Consider the following 19,879-nt stretch of genomic DNA (forward strand, 5'->3'; position numbering starts at 1 on the left):
CCCACCTCTAGAAATTAAGTATATTTCTATTTATTTCCATTTTCCCCTTAAAAGTACCACAGGCGAGCCCATGCTGTGGCCTGGGTGTGTTTCTGCAGGTTTTCTGTAATGCATCCACGGCCATGAGGACAAAACCAAGAGGGACAAACCTCCTGATCTGGGTTTCAGGGACCCCAAAAAAACGGGAGCACAGACGGGAAGAGAGAACACAGAGCTGGGGATGGGGGGAGATGCGCCATCCGATGAGATGTGCCCATCACCGCCTTTCCTGCCTGTTCCCCATGGCTGGGACGATCCTTCCCCACCTCCAAAAACCCTGCAAAGCTCATTTGTAAAAGGAAAACAAAGAAAAAAAAGTTTATTGTTTTTCCTCACAAGAAGCACATATAATATACAGTACATTTTTACAAAGAAAAGTAAAAAAAAAAGTGCATTTTGCATCCCCTACCGCGGACGTACAGTACAAAAGATAACTGCGTATTTAAATACAAAAACAGAATTAAGAAATATGAAATAAAAGGGACGTTGTTATCATAGAGTACAGCAATGTGCTGGAACAGCTCCACATTACTCACTCACCCTCCTCGCTGGGGCCGCGGTCACGGTCTAACCAGGACGGCAATGCCTGCGAGTGACACGGTGGGACATGGTGTTAATACAGACCCCGTCACCAACAGGACAACCGGGAGTTCAGCTGCTGCCATCACACAGACCGACACAGTCTGGGCTGCAAATAAGGTGCCAGTTTTGTGCATTTGGGGTTTTCTGGCAGAACGGGACAGGGTTTGGATTCACACCCGGCAGAGCACGTCCGGCCGGTGACCCCCATCCGCGTTTCGGCAGCGATGCATAGATAACGGGGCACGGGAGCACAGCGCGGCCCTTTGGTTTCGCCGCTCTCGGAGCAGGAGGAAGCGGTCGGCAGCGCCAGCTCGGCGCGGCCGGGAGGTGGATGTGCCGAAGGGGTAACGCTCTCACTGCCAGCGGAAACACCACAAGCACCAAAAAAAAACCCCACAACGAACAGCAAACAGCAGAGTTGAACAGCTCAGCATAAATACACAGTATTTGTAAACTATTCTTAAGGCACTCCATTGTAAAAGAACAATTACAACACGTGGCAGAGGACAAACACGGCTACCAGTTCATGCAACAAATCTAACAAAGTCCGCAAGCGTCGGAGGTTTGGCTACAAAACCCTCCGGAATGGCACGCTGGTGTTTCTGGCGCACGTTGGCTCCAAGTGCAGCTCCCGCTGAACCGCGGCTCTGTCGCGACAATGCGGCCCCGTCGTGACAATGCGGCCCCGAGCTGCACCCGGGAAAACAGCGGGGTTTGTGCGGGGCAGAGCTCGGCAGGCACTCGAGAAAACAGGAAGGAAATGTATCGGTGCACTTGCATCCGTTAACGGAATTTCTTCTGAATTTACTCAAACCCGACCCCCACCCACTTGACAATTTGGGTGTAAACAATATAACGAGGACAGGAAATGTATTGCAGTGGATCTGGACTCACACACGTGCCCGTTACGCTGGCATCGGGTGTGGGGGATTTCAGTCCTCTGAACACAAACCAGTGTTTTCTCAGCCCTAAAAAGCAAAAGCTTGTGCACATTTTCCAGGGTCCCCTCACGCAGCAGCTTCTGCTTCCAAGCAGCTTTCATGGGTGAAACAGGACGCGTGCCTTACGCTAAAAACCTACTGCAAATTTAAGATTCTTTAAGCAGGGACATTATTTACTGATTGCCAGTCCCTATAACGCTTCACTCTGTTAATATAAAGATGCGGGGTCTTAAGGAAAAAAAGGTGAACTCTGGGCATTTAGGACATTAAAACACCTGGTTCCCTTTCTCAAGACAGTGGATTTTTGATTAATACAGAGTTTGAGAATGACTGTTGCAGCCTTGCTCTGCATCCATCTCAAAAAGGGGATTTTTTAAGAGCGGTTTTCAATGGAGATCTTGAAAATCCAGGAGAGCTCACGCTCACAGCGTGGCTGCTGAACAAGCGAATGCACCCGTTTGCCACCCCTGACCTCTAAGGTCTGTAAAATCCCACCCGAAGGCAGCAGCGCGGTCTCAGATGCACCCGGCGAGCACCAAGCTTCACAGCACATCCTGAGCTCTCCCAGCCCAGCCAGCACATCTTGCCCAGAGCGCTTGTCCACCTGCCCAAAACGCTCTAAGAAAAACACGCATTTCATATATAACAGCATCGGTGAGCTGCTGTGGCTCCAGCTGCTCCCCCAGCAAGAGGAGCACACGGTGACCCCGGTCTGCGACCACCAGCTCTGCTCCGAAGGGAGGTCTGCCCACCCTGCGGCATCCTGTCCTCTTTGGAGTGAGCCCCTTCTTCTCTTTGATGTCCCCCCAAGAGCAGGATCTACATCTGTCACCCCTGGCAGGAGTTGGGACACGTATGTCCCCACTCCGGAGCCACGCAGCATAAACACCCCGTGGGCTTTGCCAACAGCATCTGAGGCGGGAACCATTCTACCAAACCCAACAGCAATAACCAGACAAGATACACGTGCACATATCACCCGCGGGGACTCCGAGTGGCAGGACACCAGGAGAGCTGTCCCTCCTCTGCACGGTGCCACCACCCGTCCCCAGCACAGGATCCACGACACCAACACAGCATCACACAAAGCTTCACTGGGCTCCAACGTCACTCACTGGCCGGCATGAGCACGGGGACATCACAAACCACGACAGCAAGAACACCCAAAGAACACGACGTCTCTCTGCAGGAGCGTAAGCTGTGACAGTGACACAGTCCAGTGTCCCTCACCAACGTGAGACCGTGACAATTCACCCGCTCACGCAGCAAAGGGGGACCAGCACAGCACGAACACAGCTCGGGCGCCCCGGCTCCATCCTCCTCCAGGCCTTTACAGGAAGCATTAAGGGAAAACCTTCAAACAACGGTGGGAAAAGCCTTTTTGAAAAAGAAAAAGAAACAATAAACCAAGACTAAGTCAGCAAGAACAGAGGTAGTGTCGATGTCACCATTTTAAGGATTTTTCCACAAGCGCCCTGTTTTAATGAGACTTGTGTTTGTTCTGCAAAAAAGCAAAAAGTCATGACCAATTATTTTGTTGAGCCTTTGAAACAGAATATTTCAACATTTTATAGATATAGATAGATACAAATATCTATCTATATATACAGACACACAAAACCACATTATTATACTTGGCAAACAGTACTAGAAACAGCAACCTACAGACAACAGGCAATTCACACACAAAATCCTCTTCTAAGCCATGCAATACATTTTATTTTCCCTTGTGCCATTCATCGTGACCCATTATGGGCTTTTTTTCTCCCCACTTCAGAGTACAAGGAGAGGAAGAAGAGGTGGCATCAGATGAACTACTGCGAGTCAGATGATGAAACTGCATCGGTGCAATGAATAAATGCCATAAAAAAAAAAAAGAAAGAACAATAATAATCCATCCCCCTCCCCCAGAAGGCATCAACTTTTGCCCATCCAAAGCGTGTTCTTCAAGTTTCCGACAGCTGGTTTCGCTGCCAGTTTGGAGGCGACGTCTGCACTCCTCAGTGCGGGTTGTGGCTCACAGAGCATGGAAGACTCGCTCGAAACGGCCTCTTTGGAGTCTGTGATGGTCGATACGTCCATGTCGCTGGATAAGTCCTCAGAGGACAAGTTAAGACATCCCAACTTGGCGAGAGAATTGGACCTTTTCAGAGGAGAAGACACAGTCAAACCCGCCAGGCGCAGCCTGGTCTCGATCTCCTGAGTCCGCTGCTTCACCAGGCCGGGTTTTCCCCGCACGCTGTGGATGCTGTCGCTGCTGGAACTGCGGGTCAGGTTGGAGCTGCGGGACGAGGACGGGGTGTAGCAGATGGTCTTCAGAAAGTCCTTGGTGAAACTGCTTGTGTGCTCCAAGCGACACGCGACAGGCGTGGAGGTTTTCTGAGAGATCCCCTCCAAGACGCGTTTCACCTCCAACTTCTCCACATCGTTCCCTGCGTCTTCGGGGATCAGCGGTGCTGCTCCCAGAAGAGGCACAAGACCGTGATGCGAAATCAGATCCTCGCTCTCCTCTGCGATGCCGGAGTCCACCCTGCCCAGGGTGCTCTCCCGGAGCAGCACCGAGGCGGCCGAGGGGAGACTCCTCAGCCGCTCCAGCTCCTTGGTGTGCTTCCTCACCAAACCTGCCTTCTGCAGCTGAATGAGCGACTCCTGATGCTGCATCAAGTAACTGTTCGCGCTTGGCTTTTCCAAATCTTTGTTGAACAACAAGTACTTCAGATCCTTGGTAGGTTTGCCATCTTTTCTGGCTACAGACTCATCTTTTCCCGCTTCGGCGTTAAGGAGGGACTTGTCGCAGTGAGAGTTTCTCCTGGCCGGCAGAGTTCTCACCGGGGTTTTTGGTGCATCTTTTCCTTTCTCCAAAATGCCGCAGTGTTGATCGAGCGATTTGCAAGTGCCAACCTCCAAAGCACCCATTCCTGCTGCCAGAGGAAGGGAAGCCTCATTATCCGTGGTTCTGATTCCTTCCTCCGAGGGTGCCTTGCTGGGCAGGTGGTCCGGCAGGTGCGAGTGGATGTGGGAGAGGAGGGCGGGCTGGGTGCAGATGGTTGCGCTGCGACGTGCGGGGCCGGGGTTCAGCTTCTCGCATTGTTCCCCAAAAGAGTCGGGAGACAAACCGGCTGAGGAATACATGCAGTCAGCGCAGGACTGGTACGAAGGTTTGACTTTACTGAGGATCCCAAAGACGGCATCGTGCTGCAAAAAAGAAAACAGGTATAGATAAAGGTGCACAGAACAGCACAGGAGCAATCAGCAGAGAGGCACAGAGCATGAGATGTATTTACAGCCCAGGAGATTTGACACGAAGCCCACTGCGCTTCTCTTAAGGCCCTGCAGCAAGAACAAAAGCCACGTACTTTCTCAGCGGACAGTACCTCCAAGGGAAGGATACCTACCGTTTGCAAGCGACGGTCATGCAAACAAGTTGCCCAAAGCAGTTTACAGGGCACTCACGTGTGTGCGCTCACTCTCTCTGGCATCTAAATCCATAGCTTGGGCAAGCAAAGCCATGTTCAGAAGCACTTCGAAAAGGAAGCAGCTCATCATGGAATGAAAGGCTTTATCCAAGTCAAATGAAACTGTGCTATGAAGACGAGAAGAGCAGTTTCACTTGCAGTAGAGTCAGCCATGCTAATCACCTACATTTCCACTCCATACGCACCTCAAAATCCTCTGGGCAACTCCTTTTGCTGTTGTTGTTATTCAAGTTCTCTCTATTAAGCCTGCTCTCCTCCTTGTGCATGGACAAACGCCGCTTCCACTTCTCCATCGGGTTTTCCTCCCTGACACCGTCCTCCCCTGGGTCCAGCACTATCCTCCCCTTCCGCGGGCTGAAATCCAGTTTCTTCTTCACCTCCTTCTCGGTGAAACTGCCCAGCTCCGCCAGTGGCTCTGGCGTTCCCAGGGCTTTGGCCGGCACTGGCAGCCTCCCCTCGGCAGGCGCAGACAGCGGCTGTCCCACCAGCACGGCATCCCGCTCCGCAAGCGCGTCCCGCTCCAGCTCCTCCACGGGGAAAAACCCCTCCCTGTCACTGGGGAGCTTGTTCTCCAGCAGCGTGTCCGAGAGGCGACGGAAGCAGTAATTAAACCCCAGGGACACATCTGTGCCGGCGCGGTTGTCCAGGAACGCTGACTGCGAAGGTGTGTCCAGATCGGCCAGGCGGTTCTCCAGGTCAATGTCTAAGCTCTCGAGCAAGAAGTCGCCCGAGCCCGTGGTGCCGTCGGTGCTCTGGGGTAGGTTGCTCTCTGCCTGCTGCTTCCACAGCTTGTTGTGGCGCTGCTTGCTGAGGAAAAGGACAAAAGTGACAAAGTGACAACCGTTGAACTGTAGGATGCTCAGTTCCAGGAACACTCGTCTCTTCCCATAACCCAGAACCAAAAGGCTGACAATTGGGTCCCACCTGGGCAAAACCATCTCTAACATCAGGATTTTGTCCCTCTTGTCTGCCCAGTCACAGAATCATTTTGGTTGGAAGAGACCCTTAAGATCATCAAGTTCAATCATTAACCCAACACTGCCCAGTCCACCACTAACCCATGTCCCTGAGAACCTCATCTCTGCATCTGTCCAACCCCTCCAGTGATGGTGACTCCACCACTGTCCTGGGCAGCCTGTTCCAATGCCCAACAGTCCTTTGGGGAAGAAACTGTTCCCAAGATTCAACCTCAGCCTCTCCTGGCACAACCTGAGGCCATTTCCTCTCATCTAGAGTCTCTCTGGCCCAGCAGTGCCCAGCACCGCACCCATGATGGGAACAGCCCTCAGGACAAAAACACTCTGCACCAACATCTCGGCACATCTCACAGCACAGTTCCCACTGAACCAGAGTGAAAAATCTTCCTCCTCTTCCCCCAGCAGAGCGCGGGCCAAGCGGAGGACACAGAAACGCTGATTAGATCCCCCATCACTTGCAGGGACAAAGCCTTGTGACTGGCACCGTCCCCGAGAACGGCGAAAGATTTGCCTTCAACACTGCCTGAGCTCGGTTCTGCCTCATAAAACAAGAACAATGTTTTGCTGAGCAGTACTGGCTGCTGAGAAATACGAACACGCTTCCCAAACATCGAGAAACCCTTGCTGAATTAAAGCAGAGCAGATCTCCCTCCAAGACAGCTAATTTCCATCCAAGGAGGCCTGGCATAGGAAAGGTTTCGAAAAAACACCATTAGCCCAGGCTGCTGCATCTCTTTTTGTAACAAAGGTCCTTTCGACTACAGCACTGAGCACATGTGTGCAAGACACGGAGAAAAACCTATTGCCCAAACAGAACGCCATGGAAATCGATTAATATTTTACAATATGAAAACACAAGAGGTTGCCAACGAGCTCCTTTCCTCCCGCAAGTCACCGTTCCATTCATGCTGCCACCTTACCTCGCATCCAAAATGCCCTCGTACTCCAAAAGCTGTCTCATGAAGCCTGCGTTTGGTCTCGCGATGCTGCGTTTTTGCTTCACGTAATTATAGGCCTTCTCCAGCGACCAGCCAAACTCCTTCATCGCGTAAGCGATCACCGTGGACGCTGAGCGGCTCACCCCCATCTTGCAGTGCACCAGGCACTTGGAGTGATTCTTCCTGCAGAAGGACAAACAGCAAAACATGTCTTATCTTCCTGGTTATGGTATTTGTTATCATTTCACACGGTGGAAGGACAGGACTTTGTCCCCTTGGCCACCCTGACACCACAGCTCAGTAGCTAAGAAACATTCTGGGTTAAGCGGGGCATGAGAAGAACCTTCTCTCCAGAAATCTGGGGGCTCAAGAAGGGCAGCTTCAATCACGCTGCCATTTCAGAGAACCATGAAGCCTCCTGCCTGCCTGAATATTTGGACAGACGGATATGCAGGAACAACCCGAACGTAAAAGCCCAGCGCAGTCTGATGGGCTCCGTCACCATCTCTTGTCTGCACAGACAGCTGGGGCTAATCCAACACAGACAAGCGCTGGAGTATTTCCAGAACTTCTTGAGAAGAGGAAATGTCCTCATTTCCTTTTGGAAGCAAAACAAAACAATAATAATAATAACAAAAAATATCATAGGTCAGGAACAGGTTAACACCAGGACAGGAAGAGACAAGCTATGGGGAAGTTCCAGTGACACAGAGAACTGGAAAAAGCAGGAATGCAAAAGCTCTGTTGCCTCTTTCGGTGGTGGTGCGGCCTCCAGAGGGCCCAGCTCCCTGCTGGCCGGGCCCGCGGGGCCGTGTCACACGCCAGGGTGTGTCACCCGCACGACGTGGTGTTCCCTGCCCACTCACTTGGCCTTGTTGATGAAGTGGTACGCCTCGTTCCAGTGAGCCAGCAGGTCTGTCGTCTCCTCGTCGTAAACTCGGATGTTGTGATACGCAAACAAACCGGGGAAAAAATTATCAATTTCCCGGGTCACGTTCAAAATGTAGTCAATGCTTCGGAGGACGAGAAAGAAAAATAAAGTTGAACCGCCATGGTCACGACAGGAGAACTGACACACATTGTGAAGTGCATGAAATCTGACACAACACGAACTGTAAGATTTCACCTACGGCCCTAATCCCAAACCCCTGGCACACACAGTGACACAGGTCACACACGTGACGCGCAGGGTCTGCCCATTCACCACCAGCACGTCCCATTCAAACCGTCAAAAGACCTTGGGCACCAAATAAGTTTATTTTATCCCGTCTACCGAGGCTTGTAACCTAATCAGAAACTCCTCACTGTGCAAACCCATCCTTTTCTCTTCTTTCTGACCAAATATATGAGAGTCACATGGCATCTCTCAATTCCTGCCAAATATTACAGCAGGGATTACAATGTACCCATGGAGAATGAGTACCCATATTGATTTATTACCTCCTATCATTCAGACAAATCAAAGACACAGGATATTTGTTTCAGAATTTGTCCAGCTTTGACTTTCAGACGCTGCATGTCGAGATTCCTTCGTCATAGATCAGAAGTATTAACATGCTGCTTGATTTACTTGTTCAGAGATGTTCAGACATCTGTTCCCAAGGTCTCCAAATTAAACATTTTCAGTAATGCTGTTGAGCAATATTTTTCAGCTCCTCACATCAGGGTTGCTGTATGCCTTGGGCAAATATTTATATGCAAAATTCTCGCTCGTCCAAAAAGCGTGAAAGTAAATCAAGCCAAGACGTGGCGCGGTGATGAGCACGCGGTGACAGACAGCCCCGCGGCCGCCTGTCTGGGCAGGTGAGCTGCGCATTGCTCACCGCAGCGAGTTCTGCTCCCTTCTGATAGTTTTTTCCTAAGCTTAGCGCTGGGATATTCGCTCTTCTGCAGCCTGCAGGAATTCACAGCCGACACAATATCTATGGCTCTTTCACACTCGGCCGCTACACATCTGGGGGGGTTTCGGAGATCTTGATGTACTTCACAAATGAGTAGTTTTGTTATTTCCACTCTACGTGTTATTGATAGAAACGAGGGAGGAAAGCTTTCTCGACCAAGGTAAGTTACCTGCATTGCTGGGAACGGGCCCCAAGTCATTCCTACTGTCTACAAACACCATCCCAAGAGCCCTGACTGTATGCTAAAGGCAAAGGAGCCGTGGTTTCAGAGTCCGCTGCCTGTGGGGTGCAGTACTCACCCCGAGCCCTGCAGCTCCTCGAGGTTGGAGGCGTTCCACTCGGACCCCTGCAACAGCCACAAAACACACGGTTCAAAGGAGCACGACAGCTTTTCCCTACAGTCCTGCAATCTCTCAGCGGCCCTCTGAAATATCAGTAATAACCTCTGGAGCAGGAATATGGCACCAGGGCAGCCAGCGCTGCAGCTCAGCAGAGATGTCCTGTCCCAAAAAGACTGGGACCTCCTGAAGGAGAGGACAAGGGCTCTACATCCTCAGCTCAGGGGTCAGTCCTAGGCCAGCATGTGACTGAGCACAGCTTAAATCACTGTCCCTGGCCACTCTGGATTTCTTAAATACAGCAACAAATAATGCAGGGAAAGAAAATGATTATGTGCAGCATGACTGGGATCACAGGTAGCTGAGAAATGAAAATCTATAAAAGCTATGGGGGTGGTTACACCTTGTTTCCCCCCCATACCTACCAAACAGAAAGCTAAAAAGGGTTTAGAAAGCAGGTTTGCCCTCAAACATGAAGCACTTCCTCTGTCTCTCTCCAGAACAACAACAACAACAAAAGACCCAAAGATAACGGGCACAAGTCTGTTCCTCTTAAGCAAGTCTTTGTTCCAGATGGTAGTGCCTGCTTTTGCCTGGAGTACCATCTAGTGGCAAAAGATCAGACAAAACACACACGGTTCTCCACTTCTGCACAAGCAGAACAGCACCTGCGGCCTGATTCTTTATGTACTTCTGGCCAGGCCTACTGAACTTCATCAGCTCAGTCAAGAAAAATGGTACAGCGACCTTAACTAGAGTCAAAGAGCAAACAGCTGTCACACTGGGCAGCATCCACAGCCAGACCTTTTGTTTGTTATAAAATCAAATCTCCATTGCTAGAAATAGAAAATGAATGTGCATAGAATTTGAGCTGTGCCACGGTGTGTCCTGAATCAGGATCAACCTGCCAGGAAAGCACCGTTCTATCAAACCCCAGAAAGAAGAACAGAGTAAGAGAAAAGGGATTCTCCACTGTGGGCTTTGACAAGCGATACGAGTCCTGGGGTAAAGCCTGTGGGATCGCGGCTGTACCTCCTGCTCACGCTGCACAAATCAGCCTTGACACCAAGTCCAGCTTCCTCTGAGCCCAGTGACTCGCCAGCTCACTCCCAGCGAGCCCCTGTCAGTCTGGAGCTCCTAACGCGGCAGCTTACCAGATATAAATGATCGAAAATCAGAGACGGTTTGTCCATCTGCCCCAGGATAAGCAGCATTTCATTGTCTATAAATTCCTTGAATTCCTTCAGGTTGCAATTCATGTGTTTCTCCAGCTCATTTCGTATCTGCAGGACACAAAACAAAGGATGCCACCTAGAATCACGTCTGTTCAACAGAAACATTTGCTGGCACCACTTTGCAAAACAATTTTTCTGTACTTCATTAAAAACAGCAAGAGGGATTCAACCTTTCGGAGACAAGGAATCTCATTATGTGGCATCTCTCCAGGTATCCTAGGGCCCCAAATTTAAGATGTGTATATAAAGCTTTCAGATAATATCCGAGTACAAAAAAGAAAATGTATTTTGGGGTACACCTGTTTCCTAAAAATAATTCCAGAGACAAAAAAAAAAATCAGACCTTGCAGAGCAGCTAACAAAAAATTGTGGAACCCATTCGAAGCAAGGAGTAACTGCAGCAGTGTTGGTGAAGAAAGATTTCCAGTATTCTCCCTTTTAAAACACGAGGCGTTGCCATTGCGTGTGTAACTCCCAGGGATGCGCTGAGGAGCGAGCGGCTGCAGATTCGCACTCGGACATCGCTCCGTGTGCCACAACCGGCTGTGACGCGGGTACCGCGCCGATCCCGCTCCGCTGGCAAAGGAGCAGGCACTTTGTGTTTGAAATAATCACACGCTTGTCACTGAGATCTTGAAAAATGCACTCGGATGGTGGATTTACCTCAACTTCCCTCCTGGGGAAACAGGTACAGCAAGGCCAAAGAGGAGAACCTTACAGAACAGCTGGAAATACACCTCAAACACCATGATCACCTCATCACACGGCATGTCCTCATCAGCACAGCCACTCTCTGGAAATGGGGTCCAGCAGGAAGAATAAGATAGCAGGAATTTTTATATTTACCTCCTTAGAAGTCACATTTTCCAAGTCTTTGCTCATCATGATGCTCCGGAGTTTGGCTTTAATGAGCCGTTCCGTTCGTTCCCTTTCGGTTGGCCTGAAAAGGGGAATAAGGAGAGCATGTCTCCAAGCTGGCAATAAACATAGCACAAGTCACACTGTACAAAGAAGTGCTAAACACTTGCATTAAAGCGATTTTTATGAGAATAATGGAAGAAAAACATGTGAAGACATTTATGAAGAAAGGAAATGGAGTGCTGAAGGAAGAAAAGGGGGAAGGAGAGATTTCCCTTGGGAGCCAAGCCAAATTTTTCTACTAAAATTCAGAACTGACTTGTCGACGAAGAGGGCTGGCGAGTCGGGGCGGGTGGACTCCAGGTCCTGCATCGCGTTCCACTCGTTGATGCAGCTCTGGTCGGAGCTGATGCAGCTCTCATAGTACGTAGCCCAGACCAAGGCCATCCCACCCGGGAAGTAGTTGTACCTCCGAGCCACCTCGCAGGCTTTGTGCAGGATCTGTAAAGCAGACCTGTAAGGGCGGAGAACAAACGTGCGCAGGTGTGAGCAGCGGGAACGGACAGAGCGGGATCTGAGGGATTTTCACAGAGAAAGAAGGTTTTCGGCATTGTCTGCTGCAGTTTGCTTTGTGAGAGCCGCAGATTTATGGTGTCAGAGTTCAGAGAGGGCACAAACTGCCCCTTGGAGACTTTCTCGAGAGTCGCTCCAAGGCAGAGGCTGAAATCTTCTCCTGATTACCAGGCAAGCGCAAGGCCCAAGTTGCTCTGGGATCTAATCATTAGCTAACTTGTAAAGCCAGACCAAAGAAAAATAAAGAACATGGATGATTTTCAAACCACCTTCAGCAAGGAGTCAAATGCATATTTACCAGCATTCTTGGCCCCTGACATGCTCTGGGGACAAGGCCCAGATTGGGTCATTTGTTTTTGCAAATTCTAACATTTCTTTTTCCTTCCTTCCTTCCTTCACTTTTTTTGTCCTTTTTTTTTTAAGGCTCTACTCTGAAGATGTCATTGTACTGAACACATCAACCACATCTAAGGTTGCCAACAGGAGGGGCTGAGTTCAAAAACGACAGGAACAAGAGTTTCATTTGCTTCTGTACCAAATCATCCCTCGCACGACACCCTTCTCTACATCTGTATCTTTTCCCTATAAGATGCTGCGAGGACTGGGATCTCTCGAGGCTCCAGCAGGAGCCAGCAAACCGCCCAGGCCAAAATAGACACAGCTTTTCTGTGTGGGGACGGGTAGGAGCCTCTTGGAGGAGGAATTTACTGGCACAGCTGCTGCTGATTCAGCCACCTCTGCTTCGGCGTTTTGGAATCCCCGCAGACAGGAGGGGTGACAGGAGCTGAAAGGAGCCCCAGAAGAACCTGGGGAACGCCAGATCGGGTCCCCAGGCTGCTCCTTCAGCCAGTCAAAAACGTGCAGAAAGAGGAAAGACTGGGTTGGCAGCCTGATCAATTCACATTGGTCTTTCACATTTATTCATCTCACCAGCGCCATTTCCCTTACATTAAAGGGCGCACAGCTGCTCCGAATGGAAACAGGAGGTCCGGTTTTTGGGATACTTTCATAGTTTTTTTACAGTACCGCTACCTGCTGACACAGGGAAGTAGCATCTCATTAAATATCAATTATGGAGAAGGTAAAATGCAATTTGTTTGGTTTTAATTTATTCACAGAAATTACGGTCTCAATAAAGCTAATTAACGCACATACCACATGGCTTGCACTGATACCGGCTTGAAGATGTGCATTCTCCCCGCAGTGCTCACGCTGAAGCCACTAAAAGGTAAAAATAAAGCCAAACCAGTCAGAAACTGCTCTTCTCTGCATCATGAGCTGCTCTCTACCAACAGCTACTGCGAGGCAGCCATAGGGGCACTCGCAGTCAGAAAGAATCAGGGATAAGAATTTGTATCACCGATTTTCCAACATCTTCCCAAACAAGAGCGGCAAGCGGACACCCTTCCCAGTGCCAGGAATGGGAGCTCCACCCTGCCAGTGGGATTTCAGAACATTCTCTGGGCGCCACAGGTTCCACCCAGCAGTTCGAGGGCAGCAGGACAAAAACTCACTGTCTGAATGAGAAAGCTGCAGCCACGAATCCAAAATTGGAACGCCCTCTGCAAGGTGACGGGGAAGCTCTCCCCGAGCAGCCCCCACACAGGGAAGGACATTCACATTTATCTTTATAATGTGGTTTCTTACCCATCCCCATCAAGGTGGATTTTAGTATCACTCCACAGACGAAGAACCATTCCAATAGTGCAGCTTTTACTGGAAGAGAGATAATTACACAGGATGTTAAATGCAGGCCACAATGCGGTCACACCAATATCCTAAATTATTAATACTCTTTAATTTTTAAAATCCTTAAGTCTTGCTCTAGTAATTCCTAGTGATATCTTAAGCCTCAAATGCCCAAGGACACCAGTAGCTGAAGTCTAAAGGTCCCCACCGGCATCAGCACAGTGGAGAAACATCCCAGAAGCAAGAATTTGACGATGATGGTTTGGAACCATCAGCTCTTCTCTCCCCCTCTAGATCCTGCCAGAAAGCACCACAGGATTTGCCACAACATCTTTCCTGCCGTCTCCCCGTGACACGATACAAAAGCAGATCACGGCGATCCGGCGGCAGAGATCCGTTCGTTAAATCACGGCAGAACGCGAGGCGGGAGGCGGCGGAGCAGCCGCTGGCCCTGGGCAAAGCGGGGCCAAGGTTCAGGCAAAGTGCACACTTGGGCTTTCCCTTCATCGCTCTGGCCGGGAGCAAAGGCAAAAAGGGATTTGATGAGTTCACCTAACCCACAAGAACATTTTCATTTCAGAGATGCAATCTGGCAAGGAAACCATACCATAATGGGAGTCTGTAACTTTGAACTAGTAAATAATTAAGCTACTGAGATATTAAAGTTTTAAAGGAAATTGGGCTGCGTACAGCAACGGCCAGTTAGCAAAGAACTCCTGTTTTGTTTTGTTCTTTTCCTTGCTTTTTTAAGCCTTCAGCTGCTTTCTATAGGAGATCAAAGGATCTGACAGGCCGGTTTGAACACACATGTGGACAATGTGCACTTTAGAGCTTTGTGACAAAAAATGGTTTTTATTAAACACATGTAAAAGGAATAAAACCTACAAAAGCACCCAACTAGTCAAAGTGTCAGCAGCCACAACACTTACAGCTCAGCAGCGACATTTCAGCCCCAACACAGAGCCACCAAGTCACTCAATGAAGTCACTAATGCCAACCGACTTCTTTATGCATGAGACTTACTCTTAATTAACAAAAACTTTGTCTTTCAACAGGGACAGTAACTGAAATGGCAGCTGGGATGGATTTGTCACAACTTTTTCATCTTTCCTCTTGTCTCACACCAATAATCACCAGGAGCAAATTACTGCAAGGTTGTTTCAGATTTGAAGATGACAAAGCAAACGTTCACTGCTCTGACACATTAAGCGGAATTTCCTCCATTACACTAACAGCAGTAATTTAACAGCAGACACACGAGGCAGCAGCAAAGCCAATGACCATAATCTTATTAGGAAGGCATGGCCAGGAGTTTCCCTACAGGTCTCACCGCAGTGCAAAAGCTCCCTCCTTCCACTTCCAGCGATGGAAACAAGCACTAAAGTTTTCCAAGTCACACTGGTTGCACCAGCGCAGCTTGGCAGCCTCCTAAAATAACTGGAGAAAAGACAACAGCCTGGAAGCTCTGACTTCTGGCTCCGGCTCTGCCAAACCAGCCCTGTCTCTCCGAGCCAAGAGCTTTTCTGCCTTAGTTTGCTCACCTAGAACTGGAATAATGCGAGAGGGTCTGCGATAACAAAATACTTTATTTGCCTTTCAAAATATTTTGTGCTCTTATCAGTCAGACAAAAGCAACAGCTCATTACTGACACATTTGTTTGTTGGTTTTGGAGGTACTTTGGCAGTATTGTTTTTTGATATTATTTGGCAACCAAGCTGCCCCCCTCCAAACAGCTCCATTGCATCATATCATCAACAGACCTGAAGTCTGGGGGACAGAATAAGTTCTGGTTCTGCGAAAGTGCCTGCAAGAGCATTTTGTAGCGAGCAGACAGCAGCAGATGAGGAGGATGTCACAGCCCCACAGATGGATCACATGTGTACGTCTTGTCCACAGCTGCCCAAAGAGCCCAGAGATTCCAAGCAGACTGAAAACTTTCCGGAACAAAACACCACCCTCTCACCCTCATCACTGATCAGAAACCTCAATGCTTATGTCCTTTCTCTCACTAGAGTTTACAGATACATGAAAACTAACTGCTGAGGGACAGTCTGGTGTTGACAGGCTGCCAGAGAACCCAGCCTGCCTGACTCCCAAGCCCGGCCTCGCCGCAGACGTACCTCTCCTTGCTGGAGAAGTCCACACCCAGCAGAATGTTCTCTTCCGTGTCCTGTCGCCCGCTGCTGTACACAACCACCATGTATCGGACCCGGTCTGTCCACACGCTTTCCAAACGAACAGCCTGGGAAAAGGTCATCAAGCTCTGCAAACCAGCCTTTGGGTAATCATGACTTTTATTGCTGCCTGATTTTTTTTTAAGGTGTAATTGTGCCCAAAAGCTTTATTTAGTTGCAGTGTGAAAGATACAGGGAGAGATGGTCCATCATCCAGCTAGGCCAGCTACCAGTTTGACTTGGCATCAAGTGGGAAGGGCATTAGTTAAAATAACTGCCCCAGTTCAGAAAAATACTACCAAACATAACCTGAAAATTGGTTCTGAAGAGCTTCAACTGGAAAGTTGGTAAAAACAGGGGTCATGCACTGAACTGAAAACAGGAGCAGGTTCAGAGGATTTGACTCACAAGCCTTCACTGAAATATGTCAGTCATGCTGGAGAGGATAATCAATAAAGCCTTTTCCGCAGTGACTTCTATAGCCTCTGCAGATCTTTAAGAGAGCCCAGTCCCATCTGGATGCAATTCAGGACTGACTCAGGAGTGTCCGCCAGCACCAGCAAGCTCCTGTCTCTTCTCCTTACTAGTGTTTGTCAGCTGACTGGAAAACTGAATCTAAGCAACCAAACACAGCCCAGAGAGACCAGTTCTCTGACCCAACTCACCACCTGGATGTAAGGATCAGGGGAAAAGGAGTGGACAGGAGAACGCGGCAGGGCTGGCAATTGGCACAGATTTAGCTGATTCTAAAAACCGGGATTTGCCAATGCTTTTCATGAACCTCTGCAGGTCTGCTTCAAACGCCTCCAACAGAAAGGAGAACAGGAAAATGCATCTTTTCTTACCAGTTTGATCCTGTCCTCACAGCGAAGGAGGTTGATCATCACCTGGAGGTGCTGGGGCAAGTCACCTGCAGAGAACGCAGAGAAATAATCAGAAAGGGTTTTTCACTTGCTGCACGAAGAATGAGCAGAGTTTTGACCTTTAATGAAATTGGATGTTCCTAAGTTAAAAAATACCATTTAAGGGAGGCCCATGAACTTTGCAGTCCCAGAGAACGCTAACTGAGCTGCTTGGACGAGCATTATGTGGCTGTGTGAGAACCTTATGGCATTTGGAAGCTACCAAACATTTTGAGACCACCTGTGGTTGGCACAAAGGATGATTTTCTTCCCTTTACAGCATCTTAGAGAAGACACGAACATATGGGCACCGAGGACAGAGGAAGAAGAGGCAGGAGGAACAACTCTGATTTAAAAAAAAAAAAAAAGGAAAAAAGGAGAAAAGAGAATCTTTGAGTTGTGAAACACATTAGTATCGTGGGTTCAGCCCCACGGGCCTTATGGAGGTTTTACGTGAACAGGAGAAACTCTGAGGAGGAAGGGCTGCAGGAGCAGCCCAGTTTGGGTGATGGGCCCTTCCATCCCCAGTGCTGCTCACACAACAAGGCCCTTGGGCTCCAGAGCTGTGGGGATGTCCGTGTTTGGTGAGAGCAAGCAGAAGGAACAAGGAATCTACAAGAAAACAAAACAAGTTCACATCTAATAACTGGGTAACACACTCATAACTTTCCACAGAAGATAAAATTCCTTCCGTAGGATGTTTGCTGGTATATGAAATCGCTGACAATTAACGAAACCCAAAGCCAAGCTTGGCATTCAAACAGCCTCTTTGTGCTCAGAGTGTTTACGGAGCAGCAGGCACACAGTACCACACTGTGCCTTTCCCACATGCTCCTGCACTCCAAACGCCCTGATGATCTTATTTCTTCTGTCCCAGTAATCATTTATTCCAACATTGCCACAGACATAAGTCATAAGAACACTGGGTAAGTGGAATCCGCTGTCCTGAACCTCCCCCATCTTCTTATCAATCTTATCAATCCTCATGTTTATCCACCAAACAAGTCTCTATTTCTCCCCACCAGTTTGCCACACTGGAGGGGACTGGGGGAAGGAGGACAGTCTGTTTTTAAACCATGATAAACTCTTACAGGCCAGACTGTGATGATTTAACAGAAAAGGGGATTTTCCTGAAACCAGGAAAGGGGATATAAGGAGTTAAGAAACATACGCCTATCCAGAGACCCAAATTCCTTTAAAAGGCTTCTCACTCTTAGTTGCAGCATCAATCAAAACCAGCAACGAGCAGTTTCAAAAGACCAAACCCAAAAGTCTCAAGCTTCAGATGGCCAGAGGCTGGGAGAACACCAGGAGAAACGTCCCCGCCGTGCTGAGTCAGCACCTCGGTCGCTACAGAAGAGGTGGCAGAGCCCTGTGACTCAGCCCCTCCAATTTTCCTCCCCACAGGCCAAAGGGGAAGGCAAAGATCAAAATGCTGAAGCACAAGTGACAATTTTTAGTCTGGGGAAAACAGGGATACTGATTCAGCACAGACCCCTGGCTTAAGATGCCACTGTGTCTGCAGAGGATAAATTTTTGCTCTGGTTGCAGCTCTAAAGACTCAATAACCACACATTCCCATTCCAATCAAGCGGGTTGAAACCGTGGTTTTGCTGAGCAGGTTGTACAAGGCCCACTCTGACAATTAGAGGAGTCATCCACCCACCCACGCATGTTGTCAGTCTGTCCGGAATGAGCAGCAAGGCAAGAGAGGAAAAAAGAAGTCAGTAGGTGATTTAATCCACTACCTGCATGTTTGTGAGGATGCTGGAGACTTCGCTGGCCCTGGGAGCTGTTTCCTTGCTGTAAGAAAAGGGCTGCGCCTTTCACCATGAAAAAGCTCTCGCTGAGGCTGGAAAACAAACGACAGAGGAAATCAATGGAGAGGAAATATCAGCAAAACGTGGTCTGCAGGCCCCGGGAAGGGAGGGCTCCTCCTCACTAAAACACAACAGGAGTTTGCCACGAGAAGCTGCTCCCAAAGTCGGATCCCGCCACTTGCACGGCACGGCTCCAGCATTATTCACAGATTATTCATGTGTCATTTTCCACCAACATATTATTACTTGGCCATTGCAGGAGATACTTGCCTGAGCTGTCATGGGCTGGAAATGACTTTATCATTTGATTATCATATTCTGTGACTTAAAACCAGGAGAGGGTAAGACTTTTTACACGCTTAGACCTGTAAAATGACTTCAGATCAGGTTCCGAGTCAATCAGTTCCTATTAATTCCAGTTCTTGAGATTTCTTTGGAACACAAAAACAAGAACATGCGACCATAGGTTGTCTGTAGATTTAGAAAGGAAGGGAGTGCAAACGAAACCTGCACATCACAACAGAAAGGAAACTGCACCGAAACCTCAGGGGGAAAAAGCAACCGACACAATAGCAAAGACTTTGCTTTGCTCTGGCAAACGCTGCTGGTAAGGTGGCAGATCTCTGTGTGACAAAACACAGAACGATATTTCCACAGTGAAATGACACACAGGCCTCAGAACACAACTAAAGAGAAGGCTGAACAAAATATAATCAGTAGTTGCAGTGAGCACCAGCACGAGCCTCATTACCCAGTTCCATAAGGCACTTGCACTTTAGAACCAGGCTTGGACATAAGCGGTAAAGTTCGCATTTCCCACAAGGTTGAAAATCAACATCCACTAAGCTACCTTTTAGTTGCCACAGTAACTGCTTGCACAGCATTTCCTACGCCGCTCCTAACATCACAAGAGACATTCCTCGTTACAAAGCCCAATTTTCTGCCGTCCTACACTTTCAAACATAGATCATCATTAATTACTGTCTGCTATCTACTAAACATAAATGCTCCATTACGAGATTGTGCTACATGGGAGTTACTTATGCTACAGAAAATGATCCCCCAGGAGTTACTACTCCCAGCGCTCGTCTGTTCTTCTGTTACCGGGGTCTTTGCCTTTGGGCACAAGTGAGCACGAACACTCCGCTCCACCTTAGTACTTTGTGACAGACACAAATTTCATGTCCTTTCAGCCTTTGCTGGAAGTTCAGCTTTTCTATTCTCTCAGAACACAGCCACGCTTCCCAGGCAAAGCTTCCTCGCTTTTCAACTGAATCTTCATGGTGCAATATTCCCAGAAAAATCTGCATCGGGTTTAAATTTCAGCTGCCTTTAGAAAGCGAACTAAAAATTTTCACCTAAGTTCCAGGTTCCACAAGTCCTATATCAGATCCATAAAACGCCAGCAGGAAAATTGTGCCCTGATTAAAGCAAG

At 48.8% G+C, this 19,879-nt stretch overlaps 1 protein-coding gene across 2 annotated transcripts in view; it reads right to left on the bottom strand.

Annotated features, from left to right (window-relative positions):
• Positions 1 to 328: 328 nt before the first annotated feature.
• Positions 329 to 19,879, bottom strand: part of SSH1 (slingshot protein phosphatase 1) — a 33,613-nt gene continuing 14,062 nt past the window's right edge. For both annotated transcript variants that reach the window (XM_065851422.2, XM_071815822.1), the window contains 13 exons: positions 18,373 to 18,476; positions 16,568 to 16,632; positions 15,669 to 15,790; positions 13,506 to 13,574; positions 13,014 to 13,079; positions 11,605 to 11,799; positions 11,274 to 11,367; positions 10,347 to 10,475; positions 9,154 to 9,200; positions 7,820 to 7,966; positions 6,936 to 7,136; positions 5,224 to 5,845; positions 329 to 4,757 (listed from right to left, as the gene is read on the bottom strand). In XM_065851422.2, the coding sequence (XP_065707494.1) occupies positions 3,480 to 4,757; positions 5,224 to 5,845; positions 6,936 to 7,136; positions 7,820 to 7,966; positions 9,154 to 9,200; positions 10,347 to 10,475; positions 11,274 to 11,367; positions 11,605 to 11,799; positions 13,014 to 13,079; positions 13,506 to 13,574; positions 15,669 to 15,790; positions 16,568 to 16,632; positions 18,373 to 18,476 (3,139 nt within the window). In that variant the 3' untranslated portion in view covers positions 329 to 3,479. The remainder of the gene's footprint in view (positions 4,758 to 5,223; positions 5,846 to 6,935; positions 7,137 to 7,819; positions 7,967 to 9,153; positions 9,201 to 10,346; positions 10,476 to 11,273; positions 11,368 to 11,604; positions 11,800 to 13,013; positions 13,080 to 13,505; positions 13,575 to 15,668; positions 15,791 to 16,567; positions 16,633 to 18,372; positions 18,477 to 19,879) is intronic.

This window comes from Patagioenas fasciata, chromosome 17 (genome assembly GCF_037038585.1).
Source record: "Patagioenas fasciata isolate bPatFas1 chromosome 17, bPatFas1.hap1, whole genome shotgun sequence".
In the NCBI taxonomy this organism is placed as follows: Eukaryota; Metazoa; Chordata; class Aves; order Columbiformes; family Columbidae; genus Patagioenas; species Patagioenas fasciata.